Source organism: Protomyctophum parallelum (genome assembly GCF_964188405.1).
Source record: "Protomyctophum parallelum genome assembly, chromosome: 22".
NCBI lineage: Eukaryota > Metazoa > Chordata > Actinopteri > Myctophiformes > Myctophidae > Protomyctophum > Protomyctophum parallelum.
The window spans coordinates 16236359-16261358 of record NC_139714.1 but is presented as its reverse complement, the minus strand read 5'-3'; the positions used below and the strand labels follow the sequence as shown (position 1 = coordinate 16261358).

Genomic DNA, 25000 nt, shown 5'->3' with positions numbered 1-25000 from the left:
TAATACCATGGTCAGTACACCAGTTACTAGTAGTTTTAACACAGTAATACCATGGTCAGTACACCAGTTACTAGTAGTTTTAACACAGTAATAACATGGTCAGTACACCAGTTACTAGTAGTTTTAAAACAGTAATACCATGGTCAGTACACCAGTGGTTTTAACACAGTAATACCATGGTCAGTACACCAGTTACTAGTAGTTTTAACACAGTAATACCATGGTCAGTACACCAGTTACTAGTAGTTTTAACACAGTAATACCATGGTCAGTACACCAGTAGTTTTAACACAGTAATACCATGGTCAGTACACCAGTAGTTTTGACTCTGTGGGCAGGTGCCAAATCAAGCTGGCCAGGCTCTGCCAGTGGGCCTAATGAGGCCAACTCCTTTCACCTGTGCAATTTCCAGCCTCTGCCTCAGCCAATTGAGGCTCAACCAATCAGGCTCTGCCAGTGGGCACAGGCACATACACAGATCTCCATGTGGGACATTACAGTTAAAACAGATGCTATGACAACGTATATCATTAGGTTCCCAAGTTGCATCGTTCAACACAACCGTCTGTTATATTTTACAGCACTGTGTGCCTCCGTACATTGAGGTTTATGTTGATGCTGATTTCCCTTTTCCAGCAGCAGTTGGCACCTCTGCCCACAGAGCCAGAACTACTCGGCATCGGTTCCATTAATTAATTTGTGATTGTGGCGCTGTCCTTTTTGTTGGTGTTCTGTCCAGAAACCTGGAAGTGTGGTGTGTCTGTCGAAGCGGGGCATTATGCCGGTTGAGACACAAGAAGTGGAGAGATGGGGAATGGAGGTCAGATAGAGGACAGACTTGTACAAGATTTGAACTCTTGTCGTTGTGTCTCACACGGAGCATGTGCTTCACTACTTTTCAACACAATGTACCGTTCCTATTTTGGGCATGCAGTGCACTGTACTGTACATGTCGAGACGTGCCTCTGCAAGCGGCTTGGCATCCAAAAGAAGGGTCCGTGTGTTCAGACCTAATCATGCAAACTGACGTTAAGTGTTAGATTTGTGGAAACATTTCCAACTATAATAATCATTAGGGTCACGCGGCAATTTCCCCAAATTGAAACTTGACGACGTGTCATATTGAAGACTGTCGTTGTAGAGGTCATAGATCATCTGAGATCCACCCAATCTTTTTTTATTTATTTTTATGTCATGAGCTTGAAATGCAAGCTTGCATTTTTTTTGCTACAGTAAGCATCGCCATAATACGGAGAAGTTTAAACTAGGGGGCCTACAGTAAGTGGTTGGTGGTCTGTCTGAGCCACCAGGCGCCTGACATTGTTGTTATGGACTAAATGGGTCCTCTGGATCTGTCCTAAGCAACGCCATCCCCGCCCCCATCCCCGTCCCCGCCCATTCTGGGCGGGGACCCCTTTTGGTGTTAGCATTACGTTATGCTTTAGCGATTGAAAAATAGCAGATCTACAAGCTCATAGCGCGCCACTCGGTGGCGCGCTATGAGCTTGTAGATCTGCTATTTTTGAAAAATCGAAGAACGACTGACATAGAAACATGGCTTTTTCAGAAAACTGTCAGGATCTAGAAGACGTTTTTTCGAATCTGATCTCAGGTCAGAATGGGTTAGAGGCAGACGCACACGCACGCGCGCACGCGCGCACACTGTGCCTAAGTGGAGGACAAGGTAACAAATGTCTGCTTTATGGCGAGTCATATCTTTTTATTTATTTATTTTTTGCCGTTGCCTCAGGCAATGCATGCCCTCCGTCCGTCCCTCTACGCTCGCCAGTATTTTAATGTTGGTGCGTTATCGAGGGGGAGGTTATTATGCATGCAGTCGTAAACGCTGCCCATTTGTCTATGGGTTGTTGTCGGCATACTGTTAAATAAAATGGCAAGAACAAATACACTCACACACACATACGGTCACGCACGCAGACAGATCTGAAAGTCCCCCCCAAACAAAATACAAATAAAATAAAAATAAAATGAATGTATCATAATGTACAACACCACCAATGCTACGCTAAAGACAACACAAGTTGTAGAACAACTTTCTGATATTTTGGTGTTAGCATTACGTTATGCTTTAGCTATTGAAAAATAGCAGATCTACAAGCTCATAGCGCGCCACCGAGTGGCGCGCTACGAGCTTGTAGGTCTGCTATTTTTTGAAAAATCGAAGAACGACTGACATAAAAACATAGCGACTGACATAGAAAACTGTCAGGATGTAGAAGACATTTTTTTAATCTGATCTGGGGTCAGAATCGGTTAAAGTGAACGCGTATGCTGGAACTAGGAACTGGGGTTTATGCTAACGGCTAGCCACAATTACAGAGGTAATAACACTCACTAGTCAAATAGTTAAGATGAGTAAATGTAGAGGACAAATTTAACATAATTATGTGCAAATGTATTGTGACTAATAATACCCCAACAACTAAAGGGTGACTAAATGACACACACACACACACACACACACACACACACACACACACACACACACACACACACACACACACACACACACACACACACTGATTAGTGTCAGAGCAAAATGTTCTTTTTAAAAGAACATGACCTTATATCCTTGCTACAGCCATGCCATTACTATTCATGAAGGAATTCCAGTGAATGTCACGCCTGTTTTTAAGTCCTTATTATCTCTGCCTGGTTGTGTATTACCACTGCAAGTTGTCAACGTTTTAATCAAAGATGGAAACATTGAAATGAACTGCTACAATAGTCACATCATTAGCATTGTGTCGCACATCACGTAAAGGGAAGTATTGCTTATTGCTCTTTGTCTACAAAGGTTAACGCAGAACCTTACATAACTTAAATCTATTGGACTACAAAGGGTAACGCAGGACCTTACATAACTTAAATCTATTGGACTACAAAGGGTAACGCAGAACCTGACATATCTTAAATCTATTGGACTACAAAGGGTAACGCAGGACCTTACATATCTTAAATCTATTGGACTACAAAGGATAACGCAGGACCTTACATATCTTAAATCTATTGGACTACAAAGGGTAACGCAGGACCTTACATAACTTAAATCTATTGGACTACAAAGGGTAACGCAGGACCTGACATATCTTAAATCTATTGGACTACAAAGGGTAACGCAGAACCTTACATATCTTAAATCTATTGGACTACAAAGGGTAACGCAGGACCTTACATATCTTAAATCTATTGGACTACAAAGGGTAACGCAGGACCTTACATATCTTAAATCTATTGGACTACAAAGGGTAACGCAGGACCTGACATAACTTAAATCTATTGGACTACAAAGGGTAACGCAGGACCTTACATAACTTAAATCTATTGGACTACAAAGGGTAACGCAGAACCTGACATAACTTAAATCTATTGGACTACAAAGGGTAACGCAGAACCTGACATAACTTAAATCTATTGGACTACAAAGGGTAACGCAGGACCTTACATAACTTAAATCTATTGGACTACAAAGGGTAACGCAGAACCTTACATAACTTAAATCTTTCCAAGTGAAGTTCTATCATAGCTTTCCATTACAACCTGAAGCACCTTTTGAAGGGTGAGGTCTTCATAAACCTTAATTTAAAAAAAAAAAACCTCTGAAAAATAACTAAGCAGAGATATTTGCTGTAGATGAGCTGGAAGCTAGGAACGTATGTGTTACTGGCCAGCCCAAACTTGTGCAATTAGTTTTTTTTAGACATTTAGACCCGAGTTAAAAACATTCACTCTGAAAGAATATATATTCAAAGATTTGTGCCACATTTTTAAGATTTTTCACAAATAGCAGACCTACAAGCTCGTAATGAGTTTGTATATCTGCTATTTTCCAATAGCTAAATTATAACCATGTTTAAAACACCAAGGGGTTCCCGCCCAAAATGGGTTAATTGGTCTATGACATATCTATGGCGTATGACTCCAAACTTGGGCAAGCCTGGCTTTTGGTCGCCATTATACAATTTAAGTTAAAATATGTCAAAGTATAATAGTGAAAAACGACAGCAAATAAAAAAGTTTGTGAGATTGGACATACAGTAGGCACAGACACAGCTAAATGAGGGGACCCACTACAGACCCATGGAGAAAAAAATACTTTCCGGACCAGAGTAATAAAATATCCAAATATCGCAGATGCCAAATTTCTTTTTTTGATCATGATAGTTTTGCGGGATTTGTTACTGAGAAGGAAGAATGTGAGAAGGAAACTTTATTGACAAAGTTCTGCACATTTAACCCATTTTGACCTGAGATCAGATTCTAAAAATGACAGTTTTCTGAAAAAGCTATGTTTCTATGTCAGTCGTTATTTGATTTTTCAAAAATAGCTAAAGCATAACTTAATGCTACTGTAACACCAAAAGGGGTTCCCGCCCAAAATGGTGCACATTGCTGCATTTTTTTTTTAATTTTGATAGCAGCATTCTTCCACCGTTTCTCCGTAATATGCGTCCAGTCTGCAAGGACTTTTACGGTAACACGATGTAGTCAAGTCACACGTCAAAGAGGAGGTAACTGTAGAAACGAACAAACAAAAAAACTAAACACGTTGAGTGGAATCAATGTTTAATGTCCTTTTAATTGAGACTTTGTCTTGTACAAAAGCCAACGTCGTGCGTCCCTTGTGTTGCTGTAACTCAGTGCTCAATTAAGAGCCATTGTGAAATATTGGGCTTTTCTTTCCAGTCAATGATCTTCATCGACTGTTGGCTATTCTAAAGCCCCATGTGACTGACCTTTTTAAAACACCCGTTTCGACAAGACCGCAGTGATCACTTGGGATCAGTACGATTGTTTTCAACGAGTATGGGCACGCTCTGCCGACTGAAAAACAGGTTTAATCCGACAGGATTAAGGTTGGCGAACATGTGTTAATATTATAGGACCGCGCAGCGACATGCTTGCGGTTATGTTTAGGGGAGGGTATGAGGAGGTTATGTTTAGGGGAGGGTATGAGGAGGTTATGTTTAGGGGACGGTATGAGGGGGTTATGTTTAGGGGAGGGTATGAGGGGGTGATGTTTAGGGGAGGGTATGAGGGTTATGTTTAGGGGAGGGTATGAGGGGGTTATGTTTAGGGGAGGGTATGAGGAGGTTATGTTTAGGGGAGGGTATGAGGAGGTTATGTTTAGGGGAGGGTATGAGGAGGTTATGTTTAGGGGAGGGTATGAGGGGTTATGTTTAGGGGAGGGTATGAGGAGGTTATGTTTAGGGGACGGTATGAGGGGGTTATGTTTAGGGGAGGGTATGAGGGGGTTATGTTTAGGGGAGGGTATGAGGAGGTTAGGGGAGGGTATGAGGAGGTTATGTTTAGGGGTGGGTATGAGGGGGTTATGTTTAGGGGAGGGTATGAGGAGGGGTTATGTTTAGGGGAGGGTATGAGGGGGTTATGTTTAGGGGAGGGTATGAGGAGGGGTTATGTTTAGGGGAGGGTATGAGGAGGTTATGTTTAGGGGAGGGTATGAGGGGTTATGTTTAGGGGAGGGTATGAGGAGGTTATGTTTAGGGGAGGGTATGAGGGGGTTATGTTTAGGGGAGGGTATGAGGAGGTTATGTTTAGGGGAGGGTATGAGGAGGTTATGTTTAGGGGAGGGTATGAGGGGGTTATGTTTAGGGGAGGGTATGAGGAAGTTATGTTTAGGGGAGGGTATGAGGGGGTTATGTTTAGGGGAGGGTATGAGGAGGTTATGTTTAGGGGAGGGTATGAGGAGGGGTTATGTTTAGGGGAGGGTATGAGGAGGTTATGTTTAGGGGAGGGTATGAGGGGTTATGTTTAGGGGAGGGTATGAGGAGGCTTGTAGTTTTCAGTAGGCTCAGTAGACCTGACTAGACCGATAAGATGGGTTAACGTGTCATCAACTCCAATCGCAGCCAGTAGGCTCCAGGCGAGCCGATCGGCTGGATAAGTAACCTACTATGAATTATCGGTTGATTTTCGGTCAAAACGGCTGTTTAAAAAGGGTTTGTAGGAAAGGCCATCATTTAACCATGCACCCTGTGGTGAATGGTGTTGACTTCATAGATCAGAACAATTCTATCTGAGATAACAATTTGGGAAGGTTACCCCCTCTGGTGGTGGTAACCTGTTTTACCCCTACAAAGCGCAGAAATGAGGGTGGATCATGATCAGTAGGGCTGTGAATCATTGGCTGTCCCACGATTCGATTCCCGATTCTTGATTCTATTCAAAATCGCTTCTCGATTCAATACACATATGATTTAATCACAATCTACTCCAGTCTTGAACTGAAGTGACTATACTACAGTAACTTGAAAATGACTGAAGACATGATGTTTACTGTGATTAGGGTGAGCTTACATTTCATATCACAGACACCATGTAGTGAAAACTCCTGTAACTGTAACCAGAAAAATAAATGTAATTTTTTTTTTGGAAATTATGAATCCATTTTAAATCGTTCATAACAGAATCGCGATTCTAATTCAAATCGATTTTTTTTGACACCCCTAATGATCAGCCTCAAGGTAATGTTTAGCCATGGCATATTCAACGTTGCCTGTGTGTGTGTGTGTGTGTGTGTGTGTGTGTGTGTGTGTACTGTTAGCAGTTTTGTGTTCAGAGATTGTTATTGTTGTTTCAGGCATCTTTCTGTTTGGCCACTGTAAGCTTCACCACAAGGACAGTTGATGGAATTATTTAGTTTTTACTTTTTTGATCTTCGATGAAGATCATTGACTGGCAATATTTCACAGTGGCTTTTGAGCACTGGGTTACAGCAACACTAGTGCATTATAGTCTCTCTCTCTCTCCCTCTCCCTCTCCCTATCCCTCTCCCTCTCCCTCTCTCTCTCTCTCTCTCCACTTGTGTGTAATTGGCAAGAGGAGCTGACATTTGGACTCCTTCACCTCTCAGACATGACTCCTGTTCCACCATGAGACACCTCATTAGCTGGAGATGATTTCTATTCGGTTTTTCCCCCCCGTCCGTGAACAGCTAATCTCTGGCACCGTTGGCTTCATGGCAGTCAAACTCTGCTGCACACACACACGACCTGAATGCCAGAGCTGAACCTCTGCCCCTCACAGGGGCCTGTTATCGCACACTACTCACTCCGTTCTGTGTAGACCTTTGTATGGACCCTCCTAAGGAAAAAGCTTTGACCTGCATTTTTCACATCTGCCTTTTATTGTGCCAACACTTTTTTTTGGTACACATGATCTCTATAGAGCGTCGCAGTCCCTCCCCTTTTCAGAAAAAAATGAAAACCCAATACATTCTCCCATACTGGGCATTTCTTTTTTTTTTTCTTCTTTTTTTTAAGATATGTTTTTGCGGCTTACGCCTTTTATTGATTTTTGAAGGGACAGACAGTAGGCTGACAGGAAACGGGAGAGAGATGGGGGGATGACATGCAGTAAAGGCCGTGTCGGGTCCGGGAGTCGAACCCGCGGCACACTGCGACTGGATTACCAGTCCGGTGCCCAGACCGTTACGCTACGGCCTGGGCTCCCATAGGCATTTCTTATTTAATTTATTTAAAGACCTTTTAAGTGCCGTACGAAGCCAACTCTTGTCGTGACAAATCATGACAACACACACAATTTTTCAGGCCAAACAAATTATTACAAAGAAGAAAAACAACAAAAAAAGTGTTGTAACCTGCCGTTTTTTTCTACTTTCTAATTCTTTGTTTGGCCCGAAAAATTGTGTGTGTCATGATTTGTCACGACAAGAGTTGGCTTCGTACGACGCTTAAAAGGTCTTTAAATAAATTAAATAAGAAATGCCTATGGGAGAATGCATTGGGATTTCATTCTCGTTTTTCTGAAAGGGGGAGGGACTGCAACGCTCTATAGTCATGTGATCAAGACGGGTCTGTTTGATTTCCACTCTGATTGGCTACCATTTCCTTCTTAAGTTTTCACGAGAGGCCCCGTTAATTTCATACAAATTGCTTGAAAATTGTGAACGCAGTGTCCGAGTGCGGTGAAACTGCACGCATATTCCCACTTCGCTGAGGAAGAAATGCCACTTGACATCACATCAGCCTCATGGTGGCGCTATGACAGGCAGTCACGTCTTCACATATATAACTGCACCAATCGGCGTACAACTTTGTATGCCTACAGGCCAAGGAAAAAAGTTTGACCTGAATTTTTCAATTCTGCCTTTTAGAGCGCCACCAGGAGGATGACTTACTTACTCCACATGCATTCGTCTTCATAACATTACTAAGCATTATGACATCCTGCTGGAGACCCTCTGTCTTTTGTCATTTTCTGCATCCATGTATAGTTTCATTTCGCTCCAAAATGGCACGTGTGTGTGTGTGTTTGTCTGTGTGTTTGTGTTCTTGTTTGCGTGTGTCTGTCTGTCTGTCTGTTGTGTTGTGATACCGGCAGTGACACAGAAACCCTCAACCTCTTTTTGAAAAATGCAAATTGGTTCTATTTGTGGCCCGCTCCTGTCAGAATGCATAGAGGTGTGTGTGTGTGTGTGTGTGTGTGTGTGTGTGTGTGTGTGTGTCTCTCTCTGTGTGTGTGTGTGTGTGTGTGTGTCTCTCTCTCTGTGTGTGTGTGTGTGTGTGTGTGTGTCTCTCTCTGTGTGTGTGTGTGCAGACTGAGTCTGCTTTGCTTTTGTTTGAGTTTGACAGGAAGTTGGTATGCCTTGGCTTCGCCGTGTGTCATTGTGTGTATTGATTGCTTGTGTGTGTGTATTGATAGCAAATCAGGCTGTTTGTGTTTGAGGTGTGCATGCACGTGTGTGTGTGTGTTTAAGGTGTGCATGCACGTGTGTGTGTGTGTGTGTGTGTGTGTGTGTGTGTTTGAGGTGTGCATGCACGCAGGGCTCGACAGTGCGACTAGGTACTCGCATTTGCGACAAAAAATATCACCGTGCGACTTGTAAAATTACATTTGTCGCACAGGTGCGACTACAGGATTTGACCATTCAATCGTGATAAAGACTAGTCTCTGTCTACAGCAAGTGCACATTCTAGTCACGGTTCTATACCTAAATTTATATTTCTGAACGGCGGTGTCGTTCGCCAAAAAGAGAAGAGCTACAAGCTAACAACGTGTCGAGGCTCAATGCGGTGTTTATTTGAAGATCTGTCCCCTTTGCTCCCACCGTGCTCACTGTGTTGCTGCTCCACGGAGCGGAGCACGGAGCCTCCGTGCTCTTCCCTGTCACTGCTTTCTGTCTGTCAGCAGCGGCAGTCAGAAAATAAGTCAGAGCGGGATAGCATTAGCATGATAGCACAGAGTCAGAAGGAATTGCTTGGACCCCGACACGTTATTTGCAAAGTCAGTTTGTAATGCTCAAAGTTCAAACGTAACTTACTTTTAACCAAACGTGGGTGAAACAGCGTGCAGCCGTGCACGCACGCGCGCACACACTGCGCGTTGATGTTGATGTTTATCAAAAACAACCCTTGCTTAGCGTTTGCTTACAAAAGCGTGTGCCCAGCATAAATGATAATGCGAATGACCGAACTGGCTGGATTACCGTATTAATATCAGTCAGTCAGTCAAAGCCAAGGAGAATGTTACAATACTAATTCACCATCGAGCAGCCTCTGCACTGTCTGAATGTCACACTAACATGATAAAACAGAAGGATAAAAACGGATAGCCTGTCTATCCATCCATGAGCAACATATTATCTATCTAGCTCTGGTCCAAAGCTCTAATGTGTTGCATGTATTAGAGGTATGGAACAGAGCTACTATCGATCTATCTACAAAGTATTAGCATAAAACAAATTGATTATTATATGAAAACAAACATAACTAGAAAAAGTGCCCTTCCGGGCACAGGTCTCCACCAGGTTATCCACAGATCCGTGCAGTTAGAGGTAAAAACACTTTTCGGCCAGTTATAGCGCCACCTTGAGGCTGAGTTGAAATTGTTCATGTGGCATTTCGTCCTCGGCCTAGTGGGAATGTGGGTGCACAATTTCACGGAAATCACGCGATGTGTTCATGATTTGCAGCATTTTGTTTGAAACTGAGCACTCCTGTGAACTTTGGAAGCCAATCTTAACCAATCAGGATGGAGTCTGATAAATCTGAAAGACCCGTTTCGTTGAATGGCTGTAGAGAGACTGTGTACCAATTTGCGTGATGTTTGGACAAAATCTGTAGGTGTACTGTGCAAAAACTTGTTTTGCACAAAGCGGCCTCCTGGTGGCGCTATAACAGGCCGTTCTGGAAAGTTTGGGGCAGAGGTTCATGGTTGGCATCCAGGGAGTGTGTGTGCAAAATATGGCATTGAAAAACTTGTTTTGCACAAAGCGGCCTCCTGGTGGCGCTATAACAGGCCGTTCTGGAAAGTTTGGGGCAGAGGTTCATGGTTGGCATCCAGGGAGTGTGTGTGCAAAATATGGCATCGACCGGGTTAACGGTGGCCGAGATTAGCTGTTCACGGACACACGGACACACGGACACACGGACACACGGACACACGGACGGACGGAGTGCAAAACATACTCTCCCCACATGCCTTCGGCCTGGTGGAGACAACAATGATATCATGATGAATATCACTATTTTGTGATAATTGCTGAAAAGATAGTGATATAATATTTTGACATTATTTTCCACCCCTACCTCATATCACTTTATTAAAGAAAAATCACACCCATGTTAAGTGAGGGGCGCTCTTGTCGTCATACATCATCAGATATCATCTCATACTGGCCAATGCCTGTTGCCTGTGATTTGTTAGCTGATTTGCTCGTTTACATATGACATACATTATCCCTTCAATGTCAATGGCGTTTAATTTGTCATATTTAGCAGAATTTTGACATAATTTCTCTGTTGATTGTCAATGGCTCATTTTGAGATGTGTGGGGACAAAGGCTGTATATAGGAGGGGCTAGCGCCCCTTAAAAATACATCATTTTTCATCGTGCTCCTAAAATAATTTGTGTGCTACTAGATTTTTCAACTTAGGCGCACACGTGCTACTTGGAAAAATGCTAAGCGTCGAGCCCTGCATGCACGTGTGTGTGACATGCAGGTTCCTAGTCCCTCACTGTGTCAACACAGGCGTGTGCGTGACTGCATGCACGTGTTCATTGTAAAGGTCTCCTTCTGCAGTGGATGTATTGATCCATGCGGTCTTCTTATACTGTATATATATGGATAATGTTCCATATATCTCTCGTTTTTATTGCTTATTCGTGTGGCTCTCACACATTTCCATGTCAAGGAGGACCTCCAAGCTGATTATGTATTTGGCTGGGTAAACCGTGAAGCACATTTTGGGGGGAAAAATAAATAAAAATAAGTTTGTCCCTGGGACTGGGACCCTGAAACCCTTTTGGGGGGTTTTGTTGCCATGTACAGTTTATAGCAACATTTATTTTGTAATGTTTTGAATAAATAATGATTTGAAGGTTTTCAGAGAACTTGTGTTAGGATTTAGAAGGCTTTCTTTTTTTTTTTAATCAGCCTTAGGTCTAAATGGGTTAAGATAACTAATTATAATTATATTCCCATGGTAAACATTGCTATAGAGTATTTGTCTTCTTTGTTGTATTTTGGTGAGACCTCTGTCACTGAACAGTCTTTCAGAATATAGAGCTTTTTACTGCAGGTTGAAAAGGCCCTCAGCTCTGAACTCGGTAGAATCTGCACCTGGCTCACTGATAAACTATCTTTACACCTGGGAAAAACTGAATCCATTCTCTTTGGATCAAACAGTTATCTCAGCAAGGCAAATGGCTTCTTGGTTAGAGTGTGTGACAATATTATCACACGAAAAGATGCAATTACCTACCATGGTTCCATCCTGGAGGCAAATCTTTCCGGTCACCAACGTAGTCAAAAAAGTCAACCAAAGAACAAGATTCCTATACAGGATCTCCTCAATGGTCAACAAAAACAACTTGAAGACCTTAACAGGAGCCTTTGTACAAGGTTTCTTCGACTATGCCTGCACCTCTTGGTACCACAGCGCCTCAAAGGCTCCAGACTTCCCAAAACAAACTGGTCAGGCTACTACTTGGCCTCACTCGCCAAACCCACCTCACCCCTGCCCACTTTGACAGTGTTCCATGTGCTCTCTCTCTCTCTCTGTTTCTAGGAGAAGAACAGAGACAAAGACAAGCGTTTCCGTCCTCTGTACGACATCCCCTACATGTTTGAGGCTCGAGAGTTCCTGAGGAAGAAGCTGATTGGAAAGAAGGTAAGCACCAGGCTCCCCGTTCACTGGTAAATGATAAATGGTGCATTTATATAGCGCCTTTATCCAAGGCGCTTTACATAGACTGTGCATTACATTCACCCATTCACACACGCACACATTCATACACCGATGGCAGTTGAAACCATGCAAGGCACCAACCAGCACATCAGGAGCAATTAGGGGTTCAGTGTCTTGCTCAAGGGCACTTCGACACTAACCCCGTGGGAGCCCACAGGGTTCGAACTGGCAACCTTGCGGTTTACCATCCAGCCACTCTACCCCTGAGCCACCGCCGCCGTAACATACACAGCCCTCAACGGAGGGCTGTGTATGTTTACTAGAGCATGGATAGCGCAGGCTCCCATTCACTCTGTTGTCAATGGAGGGCTGTGTATGTTACTGTGGAGGGCTGTGTATGTGTTTACTAGAGCATGGATTCTCAACCTTCTTTGAACTCTGTACCACACTAGCATACTTCAAATAATCCTCGAGGACCACCGATTATGCCGTGCACCACTCGCGGTCTGTTTAACCACTGGTTAAACCATGTAATTGGAACATTAGTATGCGTGCATCGGCCTCAATATGATTGCCTGTGGTGGTGTAGTGTAGCCGGCTGTGTTGTCAAATAAAACAATATCGCTGAGGAGAGACTATTGGAAGATTTGTGTGTGTGTGTGAGGGAAGAAATGGCAGGGAAACCCTGCTGGAACACACACACGGTTAACGGCTTTACCTAATCTGGGGTCTCTCCAGATGGAGACGTATATAGTTCTATCTGTGTAAACGTCCAGGCTCATGCCCTGGGGCCCGGTATCGGCCGGCTCTCCCCCGCTTTAAACAAGCAGTGTTGATTTCTACCTCTTGTGGTTATCGATCCGCTGTGCTCTACACACCATGGGGCCCCCAGGTGATTTACACACCATGGGGGCCCGCGGTGATTTACACCAAGCTAACGCAGCGAGGGGGGGCCGTGGTGCTGCGAGCTAAAGAGACCCTCGCACACTGCCCTGTGGGACGCCAATGCTACTCATTTGGTTCACTTACGTTCACATTCATTACGCACAGCTGTGTGTGTGTGTGTGTGCACGCATCCGTTTCTCTCAGCCACACAGTCACTGCTTTTGTTCTCCGGATCACTTCGAGTCTTAACATGTAGGTATTTCACAGACGGCCTTAGGGCCGATTCATACTCCTATTTCACCGCTGTTTCGGCGCTGTATAGTGCCGATATGATTTCGGCTCGTCAGAAATGTTCAGTAGCACCGAAGAGCCGACTTTAGGACTCTAAAGCGCCTCATGGAGGGCAACAGTTGATATTCATCATTTAAAACATGTCAGGGGTCAGAGGAGATGCTCTTGGCCAGTTGGCCAGTCTAAGCGTGCTCTTGGTCTGGGTTTCTTTAAATGAATGTAAGACCACCTCAACAGGCCTACCAACAATTTTAGCACAGATCTTAATTTGGCTAAACGATGGTCACGTAGATGGAGTGCAAAGAAAACAGAGTAATTAGGATACCAGATTATTTGAAAGGACACATTGATGAAAACCTGAGTGAAATTAATAATTTGTACATATATACAGTACATGCACAATTGAGTGTAAACATACCAACTTTAGCTAGAAGTTCGTTTCATCCCTAGAGTTCCCTACATGAAAACAACCGATGATATTTCCTCCTTGCGGCGGCCAGCTAGGAACGCGTTTGTGTTGTACATGGTCACATGGGTGGGTACCAAACATGGATCAGATGCATGCGTGTATGCGTCGCATGCATGCGTCACATGCATGTATGCGTCACATGCACATACTGTGAGTAAGAGAACAGGCGTGTCTTATTTACACTGCTCCATAGCAGTAAGAGACCCTCACAACCAACCCCCATCCGCAGCGATTTTAATCATCCTTGTTAATGTTTTTTTTAATGGTGCATAATATTACGTCCGTAGGCTCCCCCTTGACGAGTGGAGAGAGACTAATGATTCCGCTGTTTATTTGTCAGACTGGGGTGGTGGGGGGGGGGGGGGCACTGACACATCAACAGAGACGTTGACGTGTGCAGGCGCCATAAATGACCACCGTAACAAAGATGGCCGTAACAGAGATGGCCCTGCCACGCATGAGCTGAGGGTCGTAATGAGCGAGGCACAATGAGTGTATAAAACCCAGACTGTGGCCTGTTGAGAGAAAATTGCATGCTCATCATGTTTCTCTCCCCATTAAAATGCAATAGCCTGCGCTAGTGTGAAACGTGCTCGAACACATGTGTCCATATATGGATTTCACATGCATTTTATACGAGCGTGTGCTCGTGTTAGGGCTGTCCATTTCAACCAATGTGCTGAATGTTGTGCTTTAGGACGTACAAACACATCTATATTGCGGCCCCATTTCTGTGTCTGTTAAGTGTTTGTTCTCACCAGCAATAAAGGCTTGTGAGGCAGGGAATGTGAACCACGTTGGAATACAATAAAGCAGGCCTCATGCCCTAGCACCCCCACCCCCCCCCCCCCCCCCCTCATTAAGGGTCTGATCGCTTGTCTTTACGTGCTGTAAAGACATGAAGATCGTGTGCGACAACGCACACACGCATCGATCGGAAACATGTCAGGCAAAACAGTTTCTTCATATTTCATCTTTTTATGTTTTTTCATAAATTAGTTATTTTAAGTATTTTATACTTCAGATTACAGCGTTTCACACAAGTTAGTGAAACAAGCCGATTTCTGAAGATTAAAAAAAAAAAACATTTGAAACCGGCTATCACCTTTTTATGACAACATGGCCAAAATGGGGATAACAGTTTGAAAGTGTCAGTGATCGGATCTTTTCACTACTAAAACATTGCTTTTCCAAAAAAAATAATTTCTTAGATATTAAATAATTGATGACATTTCTGGATTTTTTATTTTATTTTAATTCATGGAAAATTAGTTTTTTGAAAATGTTTTGTAATTCTAATTTTAAACAAGATGTAGGAAACAAAACACAAAGGGACCCATACAAATTGGTCCGTGACTCATAAATGGGTCCCCCGACCCACAGCACATTAGAACAACAGTTTATTTTTCATTTTTCCATTTCCTCAAACCTCTCTGGTGTCACTTCTACTCTACTCTCTCCTGAGCGACGCTCGATTCAACAGCATTCAGTCATTATCACTACTCTGGGGACCGTGAAAAGAACCTGCTCATATTAAATGATCCTGTGCCTGAAGCTAATGCTTGATTAGGGGGAATGCGTGTGTCTGGGAGTGTGGGAGTATATCCGTGTGTTTGTGTTCTTGCTTTGTTCTAGGATATTCCTACAGTTTTTGAGCGGTGCAACCACTCCAAGGAACAGCAATGTCTGTGTTCATGCCTTCACCTATGTGTCCGTGTGGCGTTAATGAGCACCAGTATATGACTAGGAATACCAGTAGGGGCGCTGTTGTGCCAGAAACGGAGAGAGATATAGTGCTGCACTGTTGCCTGCTAATGAGAGAGAGAGAGATAGAGAGAGATAGAGAGAGAGAGGTGGGGGTGGGGGTGGGGGTGGAGTTGCACCACTCAGTTCACACGGGTGTGATTTTTCCACAGACTTTCGATCAGTGTTGTTTTTGGCAGCAAATTTCTATTTTAGTTTTAGTCATAGTCTCTTGAATAGTTTTCACTTAGTTTTAGTCACATTTTAGTCACCTGGAATGTTCTAGTGTTTAGTCTAGTCTCAGTCGACTAAATGTCATACAAATGTGTCTTGACAGGCCTTGATGTCGTTGTAATGACATATTTTACACTTTGGTTGCATGCTGAAAATAGCAGATATACAATCTCTAGAGATTGTAGATCTGCTATTTTCAGCATGCAACCTAGAATAAAACTGGATCTCTTGTCCACTAGTCCCTTCCTAACATTTTAGTCTAGTTTTTATTTGTTGACAAAATTGTCAGTATATTTAGTCTTAGTTTTAGTCATCATATATTCGTTTTTATTTAGTTTTAATTTAGTTTTAGTCAGTGAAAAAAGGTAGTCGACGGACATTTTTCGTCTTAGATTTAGTCGACGAAAACAACACTGATGCAGTCGGTGGGTTTGTGTCCGCCCAGGCCTTCTCCACACATTCACGCTTTTGCTTTTGCCCTGAACGAATTATCAATCACCCCACATTGCAATTGATAACGTCAGCCCCAGCCCCCAGCCCCCCGGCCACAGACACGCTAACCCTGCTGTCAGGCAGACAAACAATCGTTCGTCACGTACTGTAGATCTCCGCCAAACCTTTCCATGAAATATTTAAAACGGCACTTTAAGAGGGCGTTTTATAATGACTGTTCACACTCTGGCTCCGGGCGATGTTCTCCCGAAGATCGCCCATGTGTCTGGCCTCGCGAGACCCGCTGTAATTAAGCTGATATATAATAATATATACGCCACTGTATTCTTCCACAGTTGATTAGTATTGAAGGCAGACCTTCTATGTTAAAAGTGGGTTAGGTTTTACTGGTGGTGTCGTCGTCTATCCGACACAAACACACACACACACACACACACACACACACACACACACACACACACACACACACACACACACACACACACACACACACAGGCACATCCTCTCACACTCCCAAAATCAATATGCTGTAAGGTTCTCACCAAAAGCTTGAATTGTTGCTAAGACACTAGGGCAGAGAGAACGAATCAATGATTATTGCAGAGCTTTATAAAACTATGACCATTGCACTTTATTTTCCTATGGTACGAGCTTCAGCCATACGGCTGCCTTGGCAACAAGGGAAGCAGTAGGCAGCAAAACAAACTATGGCAGCCTCGCTGTGGGTAAACGAGGGTTTATTTGCAGCTGCAACGCTTAAACCCACCAGGCATTAATGTTGTTCTGCAGTACCTCAGCTGCCAGGCTGTCAGGCCTCATGCTGCGTAGAAGATGCTTCTAAAAGGTAACGCTGGCGGTTTGGACTGCGCTGCGAGCAGAAGGCTTCTGTCGACCCACTTAACGCCGCCCGGGCTCGGAACCACTAAGCACTAGAGGGAGAGCAACAGATTTGCAGCACTAAGCATTAGTGAAAGTCTTAAAACCGATGCTTTCACTGAATTTCTGCTCCAGTGAGAGCGGGTGAGATAGGGTGAGAGGGATACTTATTCCTGTGACAGAAAGTGAGATGGAGGCCCTTTTTACCTCGACTGTTGTGGGGTAAATTGCGACTTGACCCAAAGGAATTAAGAGGGGATGCTCTTAACCATGTCTGGATTTTCCCCCGCGAGAGAGGGAGATGGGGAGAAAGGGAGGGGGGGAGGAGAGTGAGAGAGAGTGAGTGAGTGACTCGACTCAATATTTAGATATTTGATATTCTTTTTAGTTGCCCCGCCCCCTTCCAATACAAACCCATTGTAACTCCAAACTCCATTTTAACTATGATAGATTCATTGAAAACACCCAACCTTTTTTTCTGGTGACTGATATTATCCTAATACGTGAGGGAGCCGGGGCTATTTGATCCATTACATTATAGCGCCCATTCGATTTATAAACACGGACCACTTTTACCGACGGACCGGATGTTGTTGTGAACATGTGTGTAGCTAACAATAGCCACGTCACTTTAAAGGCCATCGACAACAACGGGAGGTAAGAATAAATCTATCGCGACTAGCGACTGGACCGCGGAGGGCCGTCTAACACAGGATGTTTTTTTCATAATTAGACGGGATGATTTAGATCGCGTTAGTTATTAATGTTTTAAGATTTTCGTTGTCGTCGGCTAAACGGGGGAGGGAGTTTTTCGATGACGTCTCACTCTTACTCAAACATCGAGGATTGCCCAACAGGCGCCCCTAGGCTGTGGAGCGATGCGATCTGTTTTCATATCAATAAACTTCGTCTTTTGGACAATACTTCGGGCGTTACCTGGGTGCTGGGGGTGTTAAATTATCAATAGAGGGTATGCGCATGGCAAATCGAGTGGCAAAGTGACAGGCAAATTAAGTTTAACATTGTTTAATGTCGTTTAATGCAATGAGATTCGACTTATTTTTGGATGCATGGGTTGTCAAGGCCATAAAGTCGTTTTTTGCCACTCGGTAGGCATTCCTGCATAACTTCCTGGTTTGATGATGATGTCACACGCATACCCTCTATACTCGACCAATACTCATCTCCCATTGGGTCACCAGACGGGCACGCACACGCACACACACACGCACAGCCCTCAAGTCATGAACATTTTTAAATAAATAAAAGTTCAGAGGCTGCCTCAGAGCGTGCCGCGCTACACGGATGCAAAAACAAGCGGATTTTCCCCTGACTAAACCCTTCCGCGACGTGACTAAGCATTAACTATGAGTCTCGGCATGCAGAGATTTAAGCTCAAAGCTGTAATACCACCCGCTTCACTTTGAAGGAAATAAAAGCTACCCTATACCCCCCCCCTCCATTCAGTTCCTCAACTCTATATGGAGAATGCAATTATTTTGATCTTTTATGAAGCATATCTAATATCCATAGTCAAAGGCCATCTTTTTTTCCATGCTCTTTTTTTTGTTGTTGTTGCAGTGCGTTGTCTGTATCTGATGGCAACGTTAAGGCAGGGAGTTAGATCGCGAAGATAACCCATTCTGAAACGCATCTAGAACTTATGTTTCCCATGTTCCGCAACAACGGGGGGGGGGAGAGAGACGGACGACGACGACTCAATCTGTGGGAAATATATAAAAGTGATGAAACATCATGTGTGTATCTCTATACTGACCTGACGAAGATCTACTGAGATCGAAACGTTGTCGTTTATTCAATAAAGTAATTATTTACCATAAGAATGGTGTACGGGGCCCTTATACCTCCTTCCATCATTGCCTTATTGGCCCCCTGCGCTCACTGTCCAGGTGCGTGTAAATCTTAGAGTATATATGAATAGAGACGGCACCCAGAGGAAACCCTGAGGCGTAATGGACATAGTGGCCGAATGAAGGTATTGCAGCCTGGCCCCAAACACATGAACGCGCTGGTCCGTTGACTATCATTGCACACGTTCACGACGGACGACGCTCGTGCGCGTTCAACGGCAGCGCGTTCATGTGTTTGGGCCGCTCACCATTGCAATCCGTCCCATAATGCACTCTGTTCCTACCAGGAAGGAGGAGTGAAATCGCCTCATGCGCTTTTGAGCAACTTAATGCAAGTGGATGGAAGGAGAACTCGGGTGTCTTCTCTATTCATATATACTCTAAGGTGTAAACGGGTATGCTCCCGTGTTCCGTAGAACTTTCGTGTGAGATTACGGTGTGAAAAAAAACAATGATTTGGACTGCGCACATGCCAACGAAAGCACAGTGTTTTGTTCCATTGCCGAGCACTTCCATGTTTACACGTTCACAATCGGTTGCTGTGATTGGTTGAGATAGCCGTATAAGTGAATCCCAAACATAAGACTATTATTTACGGGGCGACTGTGGCTCAAGACGTACCCATGGGTCGGCGGTTCGAATCCCGGCTCTTCCTCCTGTCTACATGTCGAAGTGTCCTTGGGCAAGACACTGAACCCCAAATTGCTCCCGATGTGCTGGTTGGTTGGTGCCTTGCATTGCTTCCGCCGCAATCGGTGTATGAATGTGTGTGAATGGGTGAATGTAATGCACAATCTATGTAAAGCGCCTTGGATAAAGGCGCTATATAAATGCACCATTTACCATTACATTTGAGAGAATTCCACGGCCAAAATTCAAATGTATGTGTATGTGTGTCCATGGAGTGAATGTGTATGTGTGTGCCCATGGAGAGCACAACTTTGTGCGTGGGTTCAGGCGGCCATGTCATGTATGCGCAAGTGCCGTTCACGCGTGTGCTTTGTTGCCGCGATACGTCGCTGACATCACCCGCCAGCTTTGTGGCCAATCACAGCGGGGCTTTTCCGACATCTGCGGTGAGCGCCGCATGCTCGCTCTCCCTGTAGTGTACCTACCTCTCTATCCTCGCGGACAAAACACGGTCAGTGGCTAAAGACACATCGCCAGCGACCACATGACCTGCCCAGCACGGACAGACACGGTCAGTGGCCACAGACGCATCACTGCAGGGGTCTTCTTCAATTATATTAGGCCGGGGGCCACACATGTAGAATGATTGTGTGTGTGTGTGGGGGCCCGCACAGTGTGCGCGCGATTCGCGGCCATTTGTAGGTTCTCAAAAGAGAACTGAGAGTCTCAGTCAAAAATAAATAAATAATTAAAAAAAAAGGAAGAAATTCAGAATATTCTTCTCTCGCCTGCTATCATTGAGGACGCGCTAGGACATCCTATGAACGCGGCGATTGGGTTCCCTAGGACGCGTGGAGCCGGACACGGTTAATGTGGCCTGCAGTTTAATACCGGAATACTGATTTATTATTGATTTCAGCCGTTACAACTCCAAAACGTGCAAACATGGCAGGGGAAGCGTGGAAGACGAAAGGTGGAGGAAAAGGAAAGAAGGTGAAAGAGAAATGGACACAGAGGCCAGAGAGAAGCAGACAGACTGATGTGCTCTGGGGCTGTTGTTACCAGCCTGGAACAGCAGCTGCCTATCATTTAATGAAGTGAATGCTGCTCTGCTACAACAGGGAACAGAAAACCTTTGACAGTGAACGGAGGAAAACGGAGGAGGTAGAAAGGAGAAGGAGCCCCGTCTGGAAATTGACCTATAAGACCCGATGACACTTGGAACTGCTTGAGCACTCCATCAATGGAGAAACGTGTGCAACTCAAGACACAGGTTTTCAACAGGGAGGTCACGGCTTTAAACCTGACATCCCTATTTTGTAGGGGTATAACCAGGGCTGCACACAACCTATTTGGTCTAGTACTCAGAGGAGCACCTGGAGGAGTTACTTGGTGCTCCTAAAATGCGGCGACCCGTCTCGCCGGATGGATAAAAGAGGGATGCATGAATAACTTATAGCAAAACGATATTTATTGGATAAGTGGGGACTGGGGAGTCAATGGAGAGTATTGCAACTCTAGATTCATGCCATTATTTTAAAAAAAATCGAGAGTTGCAAATTGCAGCTATAGGGTCCATTTGTATTCCAGCCCTATATACACATTCTAATACAAATGTCTTAATACTTCCTATGGATAATATGAGCATTAAAGCAATATTTTGATACTATTTTTTTTTTAAATAGCCGTTCTACTAGCTCACAACGTGTTGCGGAGGCGACACGTTGTGAGCTTGCAGATCAGCTATTTGTTTAACATACGACACGTCGTACGGCGAAGCATACGTCAGGCTTCCCTTGTTCCCCTGTTTTTAGCCGAGGCGATGTACACAGTCAACACAGAGTCAGACAGTCAGACACACATGGCTCCTCGGTGCACACTACCTGACTTTACGATAATAAGGGACAGTATGTCGGGACACGCTGATGTCATGTTGATAAGCTTCATATTGTGCAGCAGCAGTGCCGGCCTCAATGCTTTGCACTCCTCCCAAAACCTGTACCCGTAAAAAGTCGCTGGCCGGTGCCTATATAATAATAGATATGAGCTTGTAGATCTGCTGTTTTTCAATAGCTAAAGCATAACATGATGCTAACACGAAAACGGGTGCCCGTTCAGAATGGGTTAAAGGTAAAGTTTCTTCATTATGTATATAACTAAGTAGACGGTGATATCTGGCAAATAGATGAACATTGTATTTGAACATGTATGGACAAACCCATGCCTTGACATGAAACAGAATACAATGCACATTTATCCATAGACCAAGTGTAGCTATATGGAATAGAAAAGTAATTCATTTCAGCTTTTTCTTTTTACATCTTAAAATTGTTAAATACAATGCACAAATACTTTGTGCATACCCGTTTTAACTGTCAACCGGTGTCCCATATGGAGATCTGTGCCTGACGACTGCAAACTGACTGAAAAGTGTACTTGGATATCATTGGTTGTGGTGGTTCTGGAGAAGCGTGGGTCCGACAGACTCTATACCGGGCACTGCACTCCCTGTGGGTCGAATGTGAAGTCGTGGGTCAAACTGTTCTCGAGTTACGTGCATCACACATAGTTACTATATCATTACACCCGTATTTTGGTCATTGTTTTTCAAACCATCATAAAAAAAGTATTGAGTCCAACGTTGCATTAGTTGCATTAGTGCGGACTGGCCTTTAGGCTGTGAGTTATGGCTTCAAATCACAATTTACAATTTGCAATTTAGGCATTTAGCAGACAATCTTAATCCAGAGCGACTTACATTAAGCAAGAACAAAAAAAGCATGGGAATAGATCACATAAAAACATTTATCAAGAAACATGCGTAAACTAAGAAAGTAACAGTGGAATATCTATATAATGAAGCTATACATATAAACTATACATCTATATACTACTATGCTATACATAATGTACTATGACGTGCTATGACTACATACAATGCAATTATAGTGCTGTCTACATGACATGCTATAAGTATGTATCAAATGCTATCTAAGTCTACAGAAATGCTATCTAAGGGGGTGGGGTAAGTGCTATGGGCCATGATGGAGTCTGAAAAGGTGAGTTTTCAGAATCACAATTATTTAAAACATATTTGTCTCGATTACAATTTATAAACGTTTATAAAAAAGATAAAAGTGAAAATAGCAGATATATGACCTAACAACACGTTGCAAGCTTGTATAACAGCATTTTCTCAACTTTTTGCACATTATGCCACGACTGTACAACATATATGCAAGTATATATAGCGGTACATACTGTACACATACAGTACATACAAATGCACTGAAATCCGATAGGAAGCAACACACTTTATTGGCAGTCCAACATGCGCGGCTGCATTACAGGAGCCACTTTGAACATGCAGGATTATCTGAATGTGCTCTGCCCTGATAAGTGGCTTAAATGCAACATTTCCATAGGGAGGGCTTTTTTTTCTGCTGAGGCTGAGACCCAGCAGCGCCTGCAAGAAGCACTACTTAGAAAGTTAGCCGAATCGAGCCTTTTGGTATTATGACACAAAGCAAGCAGTGCCTGTACCGTTTCAATAGGGGGGTAATGTGGAAGCGTGAGACGGAGAGGGAGAGAGGGAGGGAGAGGGGGAGGGAGAATGACAGACGTTGGAGGAGAATCAGAAAAAAGCAGGAGTGTTTGTGTAGATTTATTATCTTAGTCGACAAGTTAAAGGACCATATTAGCGTCTAAACAGTGCCATTGTGTGTTCAAAACTGTGGCCATATAATGTTGCACATGCACCGACTATTTTCCCGTGGCTTTAATACATTTCGCATTCAGCAAAATGTTCTTCAAAGTCATTGAAATCTTACAGAACTTTATCTGTATAATTGAGTAAAATATCCTCTATAGGAATTCAATCCACACTTAAAGCATAATGAAATATAGAAAATGTTGCCCTTATATAGGTTGTTAATGGTGGCCAAATTGATTTGGCCACTGTGGCGACCCCAAAGTTCGCCGGTTCGGGAGCCCATAGCTAAATCATTAGAGCATGCCCTGGGCTACATTATGTTACATTATGCTACATTATGTTCAAAATGTGGTGCTTTAGATTAATTAGTGCGAAATATTGAGCTGCTCAACCGCTCAAATTGAGCAGTTGAGACGAATAACCATCTAAATCCATAATTTATTCTGACCCCTCCCCGAAAAGGCCTGTCTGTCCTGAACCCTTATCCGTAATCCGTAAATTGTATACAGGGCATATATTATATGGCAAATAACACGCGCTTATCTATCGAACACATCCAAACTCAATTAATCATGTTTATTTAACTGAGAATCCCAAATTGTGATAGTGATTAAAATGTGATTAATTTAATTGTGCGGTCCCCCCTAGAGACTCCAGATATCTGCACGCTCGCGTTGCTTTGCGTTGTGTGGGCTTGTAGATCCATTAGCTGTGTTTGCTGTCCATTGTCCTCTCATTCCCTGACCTGAAGGTCAAGGGTCACTATTACTAGCTTATATAAATCAGATTACTTTATTTGTGGAGCTTGAATGGCTGCGGTCATAGCCTCGGTCCCGGATTTCCTCATCTGTGAAGAGAAAAGCCGAGTGTCTCTAGAGAAAAGCCTGGTCACGACCTAAGGGCCGATTCATACAGTACTCCTATTTTACCACTGTTCGGTGCTGTAGAGCCGAAATGATTTCGGCTCGTCAGACATTTTCAGTAGCACCGAAGAGCCGACTTTAGGACGGTACCCGCCGCCCCCCCGAACCTCAAATGACGTCACATTGTAGGCTCTACAGAGCCAAATGACGTCACATTGTAGGCTCTACAGAGCCAAATGACGTCACATTGTAGGCTCTACAGAGCCAAATGACGTCACATTGTAGGCTCTACAGAGCCGAACCGACTTTTATTCGGCTCTAAAATAGGAGTATGAATCGGCCCCAAGGCAGAGTGTATCTAGCCCGAAGCGGGTCTTCCAGTGTTTGAACCCTGGAATTTGTCATTTTCCCCTTCCGCCAAATTCCAGCACTTTGTTTAGACAATGAATCGACAGTCTAGAACAGGGGCCTTCAACATTTTTACCCCTTAGCTGAGAGAAAGAAGACCCTGTTGGACTACAGGGGCCTTCAACATTTTTACCCCTTAGCTGAGAGAAAGGAGACCCTGTTGGACTAATATATTTAAAAAAAAGTGTTCGGCCTCATGGTGGCACTAGAACAGGCCTATCTGGAAAATTTGGGGCAAATTTGGGGCATCCAGGGAGTGTGGGTGTGTTCACATTTTGTCAGGGACCGGGCCAACACGCCGGATATTAGCTGTACGCAGACGGACACATGGACAGGGTGCAAAACATTCTCTCTCCCCATGCCTTCGGCC

The 25000-nt window shown here is 43.8% G+C and overlaps 1 protein-coding gene across 1 annotated transcript in view; it reads left to right on the top strand.

Annotated features, from left to right (window-relative positions):
- The window catches only part of snd1 (staphylococcal nuclease and tudor domain containing 1), a 360720-nt gene that overhangs the window by 46535 nt on the left and 289185 nt on the right, over positions 1 to 25000 (top strand). The window contains 2 exon segments of the mRNA XM_083794554.1: positions 740 to 820; positions 12076 to 12177. Coding sequence (XP_083650680.1) covers positions 740 to 820; positions 12076 to 12177 — 183 coding nt within the window.